Below are 14512 nucleotides of genomic sequence, written 5' to 3'. Positions count from 1 at the left end.
CTCTCTCTCACACACACACACACACACAGACACACTCACTCTCATACACATCATGCAGGTACCTGTCACATTCACACACACACACACATATGAAGCACGCTATCGCTCACACATACACACACACCCATTTCTCTCTCACACACATAAAGTCACCCGTCACACACACACAGCCCCCCAACTCCCTCTTCCCTGCCCCCCCCCAAACCCCCTAAAAAAAAAAAAAAAAAAAAAAAAGGGGAAAAAAAAAAAAAGGAAAAAAAAAAGATTCCAGCCGTCCCATAACACAACCCATCAAGCACAGTCACTGCAGCACCACAGCTGGCTGGAAGAGTGACAGACAGTAGTACAGTGGTAGCAGACTGGTAGGTGCCAGACCGGCGGCACCCACACCCAGGCCAGCAGGGGGCGCGGGGGCAGGGCAGATTCCCTCATCAGATGATGCGAGGTCCAAAGGTGGTGGCGTTGGAGGAGGTGTGGGAGGTGGTGGAGGAGGAGAAGGGGAGGCTCTGCTGCTGAGCTCCTGCCTGCAGGTTGTGCACGTGCTGCAACACACACACACACACACACAACCGCACAGTGCTCAACAGTGCTCAGCACACACACACACACCGGTCAGCGCTCAACACGCACAATACAACGCTCGATACATAGTGCTTAACACACACACACCATACAGTGCTCAACACATACACCACTCAGTGTTCAACACACACACTACTCAGTGCTCAATACACAGTGCTCAACACACTACACAGTGCTCAACACACACATAACACAGTGCTAACACACACACACACCACTCAGTGCTCAACACATACACCGCTCAATGCTCAACACAAATGCCATACAGTGCTCAACAAACACACCACACACTGCTCAACATACACCTCGCTCAGAGCTCAAAACATGTACCACACGCCACACGTTGCTGAACACACATCACACAATGGTCAACACACACACGCCACACACTGCTTAATGCTCAACACACACCACACATTCTTCAGTGCTCCACACACACACACACACCACATACTGCTCAACACACACCCTGCTCAGTGCTCAACACACACACCACACAGAGTTCAGTGCTCAACACACACTACACACTGCTCAACATACACATGTTGCTCAATACACACCCCACAGCCTGATCAGTGCTGAACACACACACACACATGCTGCTCAACATACACACCACACACTGTCAGTGCTCAACATACACACCACAAACTGCTCAGTGCTCAACATACTCACCACGTACAGCTCTGTGCACAACACACAGTGCTCAACACACACCACACTACTCAGTGCACAACACACTGTTCAACACACACACCACACACTGCTCAGTGCTCAACACACACACACCACAGTGTTCAGTGCTCAACGCACACACACCACACACTGCACAGTGCTCAACACACACCACACTTTGCTCAGTGCTCAACACACACACCACTAAGTTCTCAAAACACAGATTGCTCAACACACACACACCACACTTTGCTCAGTGCTCAACACACGCACCACTAAGTTCTCAAAACACAGATTGCTCAACACACACACACCACTCAGTGCTCAACACACACACACACACCACTCAGAGGTCAACACACACATACACACATCACAGTGCTCAACACACACACACTAAAAAAAACAACAACAAAAAACCACACACAGAACTCAACGTTCTCTTCTCTACACCTGTTTGTTTATGAAATCTATTTCATGCTGCTACACACACCACACCTGTCCTCTACACCATGCGTCTCTACACCTGTTTGTCCATCTATCTTTGTTGTTGCTTATGGCCCAGACCACTATACACCGGGCCGTATCAGGGCATTTCTAAATATCAACAGTGTTCATACAGGTTATATATATTAAAAAAACCAACAACAAAAAAACCAACAACCCTCAACCCCCCCCCCCCCCCCCCCCCCCCCCCCCCTCCCGTAAACGACAACAGAAAACCTTTTAAGACCCCAAAACCCTTAACAGTACCGACTCAAGAACAATGACAAAAGCACATTATTATCGGTGCCAGCTTACGTCCCTTGAATGAATTGTATCATCTACAACATTTAGATGATTTCTGTCAGAAAGAATCCCTTCAGGATAGTTTTGTTTATGAATCTACTTATTTCCAAACAAAAATCATTAATCTCTTTTTAAATTCAGGTCTCAAGATTTGCTGTCATGCTTCATCAATTATCAACAGATTTCTTTGTAATAGTAAAGAAAACAACAACAACCCCCCCCCCCCAAAAAAAAAAACAACAACAAAAAACAAAACAAAACAAAAAACCCAATAAAAAAACACAAAAAAACAACACACACACACAAAAAAACCCTTTAAAAAAGTGGTTTATCATTATCATTATTCTATTTTTTATATATTTGTTTTACAGACTTCTTAGCACTTGAAAAAGGTTTTTTTTTTTTTTAAAAACACTTAAAGATTTTTTAAATTTGAAAAAAAAGAAAGAGAAAAAAAAAGACTTTAAAAACCTGTATGAACCCTGTGACTGACTGGTCAACCTGATCAGTGGAGCACAGATTAGAAAGGACAGGTGTGTTGGTTCTTTCCACCCTATCTACGAGGACACGCTACAGAACCATCCAATATCTGACCCTTTTCATGAAAACTCATGACAGAACACTTGAGCAAGAAAGGAATATCCCCGTTAAGCTGTTTCCATGATTTATTTGGTTTAGTAACTTTAAAACTCTTTCCTCAAATCGTTTGTTGGTACTGTTTGCCTCTAGTGTTGAAACTTTCGCGTAACTGATTGACTGTCTATCATAAAATCGCGGAGAAAACGCCTCACAGGCAAAGAAGCATCCCTGAGGGTTGGCGAGTGGGTTATGGACTGCAACACAATGGCCATGATAACGAGGCTTCTACCACATGTGGCGCTGGTATAAGCCAGGCATTAATTTTTGTGGGCAGGGAAGGAACTCTCGTTGCACTCATGGGGATGAAAGAGTTAACTCTCTGTGGGCAGGGAAGGAACTCTCGTTGCACTCATGGGGATGAAAGAGTTAACTCTCTGTGGGCAGGGAAGGAACTCTCGTTGCACTCATGGGGATGAAAGAGTTAACTCTCTGTGGGCAGGGAAGGAACTCTCGTTGCACTCATGGGGATGAAAGAGTTAACTCTTTGTGGGCAGGGAAGGAACTCTCGTTGCACTCATGGGGATGAAAGAGTTAACTCTCTCCATACGAACGGCGAAAGAGACGACGTTAACAGCGTTTCACCCCAGTTACCATCATCAAAATATTGCAAGAGGAAGGCTCTTATACTGAAGAGGTGAATGTTGACAAAGAATACCACAATTCTGACGACGGAAGCTAAAGGTTGGGTCATTCAGACACCCACTGGACATCCGAGGGGTCTGTGTAGAGGAGAAGAGAGGACTGGCCGTACTGAGTGAGTTAAGGGACGGCTGAGGCACTCCCAAACCAGTCAACAAGCTACGGGACTAAAGTCTCTGAGCAGGACACTCAAGACACACACACACACACACACAGAAAGAGAGAGAGAGAGAGAGAGAGAGAGAGAGGGGGGGGGGATTCACACAAACCAGTGCATAAAAGAACAACAACATGAAAACAAATGAAAAAAAATCATTAAAATTATCATATGATCCTGTCACATACAGACTGACACACACACTAATACCATATAGTGCTATATCATGTTAACATAACAGATACAGAAGAAGAAATCATGCATATGTTTGCAGTGAATCATTTAACAATTAAACCAATAAAAAAAAACATAAAGAAACTGTTTCGAATGGAACCATGCTAGAATAAACATAGAGTAAACATCTGACACAAACGCTGTTCCAAAGTTGAAAAAAAAAAGAAAAAAAGGGGGGGAAGAAAGAAAGAAAAAAAGACAAAGAAAGAAAGAAAGAAAGAAAAAAAAAAAGACAGACAACGAAAAAATACTGACATTACTGACCAAATGCATCCAAGGGAAAGGGGGTTTGGTTAAGCCTGAAGACAGATGTAGTGTTTCTTTAACAGATATATGGATATAGCCCAAAGAAAGTGTCCAATCATTCCATGCATGAATGAATGTGTTTACTTATCAAAAAAAAAAAAAAAGATTTTTACCTGAAGGAGTTTTTGCCAGGGAAAAAAAAAATCTTGTTGCCATAGTCTTTCAGGTATGTATGTTTCTTGTAGCATTTGGATTTTTGTTTGTTTGTTTTGGTACGCTTATATTTGACTTCATCAAGTTTTTGCGCGTTATACATATTATTATTATCAGTAGTAGTTCTTTTTTTTAATGTATTTATTTATTTATTTTTATTTATTTTATTTTATTTATTTATTTTTTTAATTCTATTTTATTTATTATTATTTTTTTATTTTATTTATTATTTATTATTAATAATTTTTTTTTTTTCTCAAGGCCTGACCAAGTGTGTTGGGTTACGCTGCTGGTCAGGCATCTGCTTGGCAGGACTTAAAACTCTGAACCGTCGCTGCTCGGTCAGGCCCTTGGTCCACTGGACCAATGACTCGCCGGTAGTCAGCTGAAACTGTTTCTTCCTTCTGGAGTACAAAACACGATCTGCATTCTTTATGTAAAATTATCTCTCTTTTTTTTTTTTTTTTTTTTTAATACTGAATTTCTTCCTCTGGAATGTCATGATGTCTCTTTTATAAGTGTGTGGGTTTTTTTTTTAAATATTTTTTTTTAAATTATAGATTTTTTATTTTTTTTATTATTTTTTTTTATGGCAGCAGAGGTGACCAATGACAATTTTCTGGTTTTGAACTTGAAAGTTGAGACATACAGTCATTGTTTAATAAAACAAAGAAGATTGTTTCACTATCAGGATAAAATCTTAAATTCTCCTTTTTTTTAAATTTTTTTTTTTTACCTCAACATGACTGAAATTTTTAAGACTGAATGTCCAGAAGGTGATCTGTTATTGGTTAAGAAAAAAAAAATGCTTACCAGAATATTTTGGAAAATAATGGGGGTGGGGGGAAGACAGGCAGAAAGGACAGTGACATGCAGAGAAGAATTTTAAAAAAAAGGAAAAAAAAAGGGACTTGAAAGAATTCTTCATGGAAATAGAGGGGAGGGAGCTGAGGGGAAGGAGGGAGGGAGGGAGGGAGAGGGGGAGAGAGGGAGAGGGAGGAAGAGAGAGAGAGAGAGAGAGAGAGAGAGATGAAAGAGGGGAGGGGGAGGAGAGAATGAGACATACAGAGTGATAGAGACAGAGAGAACAAAAAACAAAAGAATACATATAAATATATATCTATCTAAAGAGAGAGAGAGAGAGAGAGAGAGAGAGAGAGAGAGAGAGAGAGAGAGAGAGAGTGGAAAGAGAAAGAAAAAAACACAAGAAAAGATATGGGGGAGAGAGGAAGAGAGAGGGAGAAGGAGAGAGAAAGAGAGAGAGAGGGAGAAAGAGAGAGAGAGAGAGCGAAAGAGAGAGATGAGAGAATGAGACAGACAAAGAGAGGACAAAAACAAAAGAAAAGATGAGAAACAGAGAGAGAGAGAGAGAGAGAGAGAGAGAGAGACAGAGACAGACAGAGACAGACAGACAGAGACAGAGAGATAGAGCGCAACAGCAACAAAGAACAGATTTTATGAAGACAGCATTCCACAACTTCAAAAACAAAACATGACAAAAGCAACCATGTGTGTGTGTATGTGTGTGTGTGTGGAGGGGGATCAGAGGGTAAGGGGGGTGGGGATGCAAGGGAAAGGCACAGAACACGTGTAACGTTCAGGACTGCAGGGAACAAAACACGGGAATCTATGCTGATGTTTGTCGACAAGAACACTTGCCCCTCACCTCACTCACACCACTACGACATATAAACCACACGTCACACACAGACACAGGGAAAGGGAGATATAGAAGCTGGCTAGTATATACCGGCACAGAAAGTGGAGTGCGCAATTTAAAAAATTTTTTTAGGAACAAAATAAGGGGTGGGTGTGTGGGTGGGGGAGAGGGTTGGGGGGTTGGGAGGGTGTTGGGGGGAGGAGGGAAAATAATGTTCACCAACTGTCAACCCTCAGTCGGAAGTTGTTTTTTTTCTGCCACCTTAAACCAAGCTATCCTACTGTACTTTTTTCCTTTCTCAATTTATACACGCCACCTCCCGTGTCATGTTTTGACACAAAATCACATTACAATCTAAAGAAGGCATAAAAAAACAACAACAATAACAACAAACAACAACTATGACAACAAAACAAAACAAAGAAAACAAACTAGTCAACCTAGCAATCAATTCAAACAGACAACAACAATTATTATTAGCTTTGCATTGACACAAGTTTTGTGCTGAAAAAAAAGAGAAGAAAATTGAAAACGCGAGGACAGTGAACACCAACGCATGTTACAGTGCTTGTGCAATGCTGTGTCTGTCAACATGTCATACGATACTTCAAACTTTTCATGTCCATGAACGTAACAATGTCATATTAAAGTGGAACGTATTCTGTCCACGAACGTAACAAGTCATACTTATGTCCAACTTATTCTGTGGTTACAAGTCACACTTAAGTCAAACATTGTATACCCCTGAACTAACTAGTCATACAATGAACATAACAAGTTGCACTTCTTCTGTCCATGAACAGAACAAGTTTCAATTATTCAATTATTTGAATAACACATGTCCTTTAGCTTAATCTGTCCATAAATGCAAGTTGAACATATTCTTTCTGTATAAGTAACAAGTCAAACATTCTGTCTGTGAACGTAACAAGCTGAACTTATTCTGTCTGAACGTAACGAGTTGTACTAAAGTCAAACTCATTCTGTTTGTGAATTAACAAGTTGAACTTATTCTGTCAGTGAATGTAACAAGTGTAACAAGTTGAACTTATTCTGTCAGTGAATGTAACAAGATGAACTCATTCTGTCAGAGAATGCAACAAGTCAAATCTATTCTGTCAGTAGTGAATGTTAGCAAATAAAATCTATTCTGTTGGTGAACGTAACAAGTCTAATCTATTGTCAGTGAATTAACAAGTTGAACTTACTCTGTCCATGAACGTAACAAAGTGTACTTAAGTCAAACTTAGTCTGTCCATGAAAAACTTAACATAAACTTTTTAACATGACAAGTTGAAATTATTTTGTCCATGAACATAACGGGTTGTGCACAGGCAGATTTGTGTCCTTAAATGCAACAAGTCATACTTAAGCTGGACTTATTCTGTCCTTAAAAAGTCATACATATTGAATCATGAATGTAACAAGTCACATTTATGAATCAATGTTGGTTTGTACAGTGATGTAAATTTCCATTATGTTAGTGTCAAAACTAGCATGGTTAAAATAATTAGTGATCTGAGAATTCCACTGAAAACGTTTACAACATACTCAACATCTTCATTCTTTGTCACATGTTTACATGCATGACTGTGTGCGGGTGTGTGATACGAAAGCGTTCTGCTTGCATGTGCATAGATATGTGCAACATTGTGTGCTGGTGTGTGTGTGTGTGTGTGTGTGTGTGTGAGTGTGAGTGTGTGTGTGTGTGTGTGTTTTTGCATACACAGGAATACATCTGGATTATAAGAGCAAAACTCATTCAAGTGCACGCATATTCATGTATATAATTTCTCTTTAGCTGTGACTGGATACATCTGTACTAAGCACATGTGGTCAACTGGGTATCAAAATGGATTCAACAGTCAGCTACTCAAAAAACAAAACCAACAACCAACAAAAAAAAAAAAAAAACACAACCAAAACAAAACAAAAATAAAATAAGAAAAGGAGAAAGAAAAAGTGCATTAAATAAAATATAAAAAAAAAGGCTGGGGAACTCTCAAGCTGATGGTGGATAACCCACATGAGGAACCATGTATCTGACTGGGGTTCAAGTCTTGGTTCCAACCAGCAATGTTTGGGGAACAAGTTTACATCTTTCCGGGGACAAGTTTATCTTTTGGGGGGACAAGTTTACCTCCTGAAGCAAATCTGGTTTCTGCCCACCCACTTATCCATTCTGTCCCCCCACTACAAACACGCAGGGTAATTCCCAATCTGTTATATGGGGCTCGATCCTGTCGACACTCGCTTCCTGGTCAGGCGCATTGCCGCTAGGCCACCACTCCACCACTGCTTGCATGCTTGAAAAAAAAACAGACGAAGAAGAAGAAGAAAAAAAAAAGTTCTGCTCACTTCTTGTCCACATTAATGCTGTCTTTTCCTAATCTGAACTTTAACCCCTTCCAATCTATCAACAGATTACAGATAAAATCTGATTTTTGGTTTTTTGTTGTTGTTTTTTTTACATGCATATTAAACCAGTTGTGACTTACGGAGCAGAAATTTGGAGTTTAACTGAAAATCAAGAGTGCAATGTACGGTTGCATTTGTCTGCGATGAACATTTACTGGGCACGAGTCAGAGAGCACCAAGAACTTGTCACTATCTCCTCTATGAAACTGCCTGTTCTAAATGCATTATATTATGGCTCTGTGTTTATACATATGGATAATACTCCCCTTGGAAGGCTTGCTCTGTGAGATATGTTTTGTGTTAATCTGGATTTGGTGTTAATCAGGAGGATCTGTTGGTTATGTCGAATTGTTTATGGGTGAGTTCAAGCAACGACTGGTGGATTATTTCTCTCAGGACTGGCATTCTGCTCCCCTGTTTAACACTTTTTCTCATGTGTATTCAACTTACAGTCAGCCCCTTTCACTAAAACTTTATTTGAACTCTGCTAAAAGTAAAAATCTGTGTCATGTTTTCTTGCTTTTTATGACTAGCAGTGTGAAATTACACACACACACACATTATGCTGTTCAATTATAAGGAGTATTTCACTGGGCAAAACAGGGATAGGAGGAGTTTAGTTTGGCCAAGCAGAGCAAACCAATAGGCCTAGTTTTCATCAGTTTGACATGGTACAGTATACGACACCAAATGTCCATTTTGAGATGATAGTCCCTAAATTGAAATGCATTCTCGTTTGGTTTGTTCTCAGAACTGTTCTCTTCACTTCAAGTTTCACAGATATATCCAAGTGCTTCTGAGATGCCCATTTTGTTATCTTGTGAAAGTGAGAAAATTTTCAGTGCGAAAATACTCCAGAACTGTTATCCTTGTTGAAGTCGTTAAACGGTACTTGTATTGTAGTTACTTCCTTGTATCAATTCTTCTTGTCTTTGTGAACTCCACTCTGATGGATCTGCGGTCTGACAATCAATCTTTTTTTTTTAGCTGCTGAGTAAACCTGCACAGTCTGTCTGCCCTGCTTACCGCCCCCTTAGATATAGACAGGCCTTAGATATAGACAGGCCTTAGATATAGACAGGCATCTGAAACGTGTAACGACAAGATTTAGACTAGGTATATCAGAATTGACAGTGCATCACTTCAGATACAGAATTTTTTGTGCAAATGATTTAGTCTGTCCTTTATGTCATGAAACCCAAGAAAACGAGGTGCACTTTGTTCTTTGCTGCCCAGCACTAAAACATGTACGTCAAATGTTTATAATACCTAAGTACTACAAGCATCCCTCTCTGTTCAAGTTGAATTTGTTAATGTCGTCAAGCAATACCAATGACGTACATAATTTTTCGGTATTCTTATATAAGGCATTCAAATTAAGAGAAATTGTTACTTCGTAAAACAGTTATAATGTATTTTTTGTTGTCTATATATTTACACGGATACAATGCACGGTGTGTTGTCTATATTAATGTTTATTTGTGTATGTGTTTTCGCTGAGTTGTATTATGTTAACGTATACCCCCTTCACTAGGGGCTGTGGCCTGATTGTGAATAAACCATTCCAAATTACCGCCCCCTTACTCCATCACACACAGCTTCAGGAAATTCCCGTTTTTTTTTCTGTGACGTCTTCTTACCCCACCTCTCCCTTGTTTCAGGATGTTCCTCTTTTTCTGTAACCTCTTGTACTACCCCTCACATGCCTGAGAATTTTTTTTTTTTTAATGTTGATTTGGTAGTTTTCCCATCAAAGCTATTATACTTATTCTACTTCAAAACCTTTTTTTTCTCTTGTCAATGAATCACCTAGATATGCCTGCACATTCCATCCGCACACCTTCATGTCCCCAACACAACACCCACCACTGTAAGGACACTTCTCTATTAGTTCTCATTTTTTCTACTCTTCATTTGCTTAAAAAAAAAAGAAAAAAAAAGAAAAGAAAAAAGGTCAAGATTTTCTGCCAACCTCTCAACAGATCATGAAGAAAGTTTACTTGCTCTATCTGTCCCCCCCCCCCCCCCATGCCCCCCCACCCCCCTCTCCCCCGCCAACCGCTGTTTAAGGACACTCTTCTCTTTTTCTGCGACGTCTGTCACAGCACTGATGACAAACAACCTCCAAAAAGGGGAAAATGAGAGTTCCCCAGCCTGGAAGCTGGGAGGAGAGGAGAGGAGAGGATGGGGATGGGGGGCAAAAAGGGAAAGGGAAACACAGGTGGGTCGTGGTGAGTGAGCGAGGTCAAAAGAAAGAAAGGAAGGAAGGAAGGAAGGAAGAAGAGGAGAGGAGAGGAGGAGACAGGTACCCATAAAGAATTGGCACTGGCAGGTCGGAAGGCAACCTGCAAAACAGCCAGAAACACAGAACAAAGCCAAAGTGAGACCAGGTGAAGAAGCTGGCTAGTCTAGTCAATGCAACTGTTAACACACACACACACACATATATATATATAGACACATGTATACACGATCCCACACATTGAACAAAATACACAAGGACAGTGGGGGGCGGGAAAAGATAGAATGTCAATAAAAGGATTATCAAACAAAAGTGTTGAACAAAAAAATTGTGTACAAAAGGACACTCAAACAAACACATGGTTGAACAAAAAAAAAAAAAAAAAAAAAAAAAAAAAAAAAGAAAAAAAAAAAAGAAAAGAAAAATGAGATTGTCTGCAGATACACTGGGAATCAAAGACAATGATAATGAACTAAAAAATGTGGACAAGTAAGTTGGTACATAATAAAATGACTACAATACACTTCATAATGTCAAGTGATAAATACAGAGGTAATGAAAAACAGGTAAGAGAAAACACAGACAAGTAGGTACATAATAAAGAGATTACTACATTAAACATGATCATACATATTACACAAATAATCACAGACATGTTACTTTTGAACAAGCCCATACTTATAAAACAGAAGATATGGCGGTAGACAGACCACACTGACCAATTCAAATATATTAACACAGGAAGAATGATGACTGGTGTTGACTGCTGAAGAGATTGAGAGATTTGTAAACAAGATGCTTCAAGGGAAGGATAGTTTGAGTTGATTGCTTGGTCTCCACTGCCAATATGTGTGTGCTCATGCATATGCATGTGTGTGCATATTCATACGTACATGTGTGACTGTGTCTTTGCATGCATGCGTGTAAAAACAGGAAACCAGCGAGTCTTTGTCAAACATGTAATTAAATAATCATTGCAATCACTTCTAAAGTAATCAAATAATCATTGCATTATTTCAATCAGGAGGACGGTTAGCCAAGTGTGCAATCAGAAAGTGAATGTGGTTTTACAAAGAACTCAAACAAAGAAATTAAATGTATTATGATAAGGTCCACCTGAAATCATACAAAGGGGGGATTGTCAGAAAGTTAACGAAAGAAAGAAAGAAAGAAACAGCTGTCATCAAAGGTGTTATCGAATATCATTTCAATCATCATTAAACGCTCAACTTAATTCATCATGTAAAGCTTTGCACTCCAAGACAGCAACCACTGCGTTACTCAGAACAAACTTTTAAGATCTCATTTTCGTTATCAACACATCAACCTTATTTCAGATGCATGTGATCATGTTCTGGTTGGTTTATGAAAGGAGCATGTGACTAATTTGCTTTGAACTGAACGTTTATGTTTCTTGGGTCATGGACACATTTACACTGCCAGCAAACACACCTCTGAAAACCAGAGTATGGCTGCTGAAACATCCACATAGAAAAGGAAGTTTACTGTGATCATCAGTGGGTTTGTCAAAAAACCAAAAAAAGAAAAAAAAAACCCAAACAAACCGTAAGGTATACGTGTAAGCTGAAAGACGCGTAAAGATGTGTGCTAACACCATAAACCTAACAAGGTCAACTTACAGGATGTCAGTCAAAGCCATTAAGTTACAGCTGACAGTGCTTGCAATATTACAGATACAGTACAACCAATTTCGATATCTAAATAATGGTAACAGAATTACATAACTGACATGCAAATACAATCTTACACAAATAAACCACACACACATACATTTCGCAGATAAAAGCAAAAACTGTAACACGTTTTTTTCACACAAATAAAACATATGGTAGATTTTGCAGGTCAGTTCAAAATAAAAACTGGTTTTACACAAATAAAACATACATAATAGACTTTTGCAGATCAAATCAAACTACAATAATGTTTTTTTTGGCTGAGACAGACATGTACAGAGAGGCAGAGACAGGGGGCTGGATGGAAGATCCAACAGCAGGAAAAACAAGAAAAAGGAACAGAAAAGCAACACACACAAATTTCAACTCCTGATGTTTCACAATTACTTCAGATCAACACCCATCCCCTACTAAGCTCTATACCTTCCAGCTGCCTTGTACTGTGAGTGTGAACAAGCATTATTTTGTTATGGCCTACCACCAGCAGTGTAACCATACAACAAGAAAGCAGGCTAACAATTAAAACCACACAGATGAATGTAACCCCCCCGCCCCCCACCCCACCCCACCCCCTCCCCCCAACAACAACAACAACAAAAAAAGCAACTTTCATTTCGCATTTAATCTATAGAATTGGTTATGTTGATCGTAGCACCGCCCTTGGCAGCTGACTGTCATATCTAAACTTGAACGCATCTTTGCTTACAGAATCATCGACCAGAATGCAAACCCCCTTCCTATCTCTGCGGCTACCTTCACCCCTACACTTCATCTCGCTCACTACGATCAGCTTCGGATCCACTCTGTTTACGCATACCCAGATTCAAACACTCGACTGTTGGCCGCCGTTCTTTCTCTGTTTCTGGACCTTGCGATTGGAATGAACTTCCTCTTTCGCTTCGTCAAGTCTCCACACTCAGCTCTTTCAAGTCTGGCCTTAAAACCCACCTCTTCCCAAAATAGCCTCCCTTGCCTGCCCTTCCTTGTCTTTAGTTTCTACAGTTTTGGAGTTATGCATGCGTGTGAATGACTGGTGCGAAAGCGCTTTGATTTGTCTCTGCAGAAGATCCAGCGCTATATAAATACCATTATTATTATTATTATAAACCCTTAAACTCATGCCAGACAGGAGGAGGGGGATGAGAAACCTGTAGGAAAAAAATGAGAGAAAAATGTCTGGTGTTTCTGTAGCTGTGGAACACCAGTTAATAAGTGAATTAAACTATTCATGATAGTAATGAGAATACAACCCAAGAAGAACAGATGAAATAAGATTGAAAAGAAGAACAAGGGGGGTTAAATAAAAACCAGGAAGTGTCAATACAGCGTTCACACGTCAACAACTGATCACATCACATCAAACAATCACACACACACACACACACACAGAGAGAGAGAGAGAGAGGAGAGGAAACACAGATAAAAGCAAGCAGAAATGAATTAGTCTGATGTCAAATGTCAATGAAAACTGACACAGCTGGCAGTGTAAACAGGTCATAATGTGGACAGCTGCCACACATACTTTTCATTATTTATTCCCCCTTCTCTTTTTTTCTAAATGTTTAAAAACTTTGCCTTTTGTGTGTTCAAAAACTGGCCCTTTGTGTGCAAAAACTTACCATGTGAGCGTTCAAAAACTTGCCTTTTTGTGTGTGCAAAGACTTGCCTTGTGTGTGTGTGCGTGCACATGTACAAGCGAAAAAACTCGCCTTGTGAGTATGCGTGTGTGTGCGCGCACGTGCATGTGCGCCAAAACGTGTCTTTTCTGTACGTGCAAAAACATGCTTTTTTTGTGTGCAAAAACTACACTAAATGTAATGATGTGCTGTATGACCCAGTTTTCTTCTTGCTTAATTTTTCCTTTTACACATCATCGACTGACTGGGCATATGAAGAATATAATATACAAATTCCCCTGCCAGCTGCAGTGTCTACTGAAAAAGACTTTACAGTTTTACATTTCGATAACATTTGAAGCAAATTTTACAAATTCTTCAGCATTTCCTTCTTTAGACAAGCTTGACTGTTTCGTATTTGCCCATGTATTGTCTTGTGCTGTGCTGTGTTGTTATGTGTTGTGTTGTATTTGTCACTTCAGATTCCTCTGTGTGAAATTAAAGCTGTTCTCCCCAGAGAGAGATTATCACCACAGTGCAGCATCACCCCCTCCCCCCCCCCCCCCCTTCTTTTGTTTCTGCCTGCAAATGCATTTGTTTTACTGAGTGGAATTTCCAAACAGAATTTTGCCAGGGACAACCCTTTTGTTGCCATGGGTTCTGTTACTTGCACTTCGTGCAAGGCACACAGCTGAAGTGATATCGAGA

General features: G+C 39.9%; 1 protein-coding gene across 12 annotated transcripts in view; it reads right to left on the bottom strand.

The window, feature by feature from the left end:
• Window positions 1-252: 252 nt before the first annotated feature.
• The window catches only part of LOC143283414 (cyclin-dependent kinase 8-like), a 36794-nt gene continuing 22534 nt past the window's right edge, over window positions 253-14512 (bottom strand). For 7 of the 12 annotated variants that reach the window (XM_076589644.1, XM_076589645.1, XM_076589646.1 and 4 more), the window contains one exon: window positions 253-542. In XM_076589644.1, coding sequence (XP_076445759.1) covers window positions 432-542 — 111 coding nt within the window. In that variant the 3' untranslated portion in view covers window positions 253-431. Of the gene's footprint in view, window positions 543-10561; window positions 10598-14512 lie in introns of all 12 variants that reach the window. The other 5 variants (XM_076589637.1, XM_076589642.1, XM_076589639.1 and 2 more) reach the window with 1 other exon arrangement.

The sequence above is a fragment of the Babylonia areolata genome, chromosome 6 (genome assembly GCF_041734735.1).
Source record: "Babylonia areolata isolate BAREFJ2019XMU chromosome 6, ASM4173473v1, whole genome shotgun sequence".
Taxonomy (NCBI): Eukaryota; Metazoa; Mollusca; class Gastropoda; order Neogastropoda; family Buccinidae; genus Babylonia; species Babylonia areolata.
Note: the sequence above shows the minus strand (reverse complement) of the source record. Positions and strands in the feature narration are given on the sequence as shown.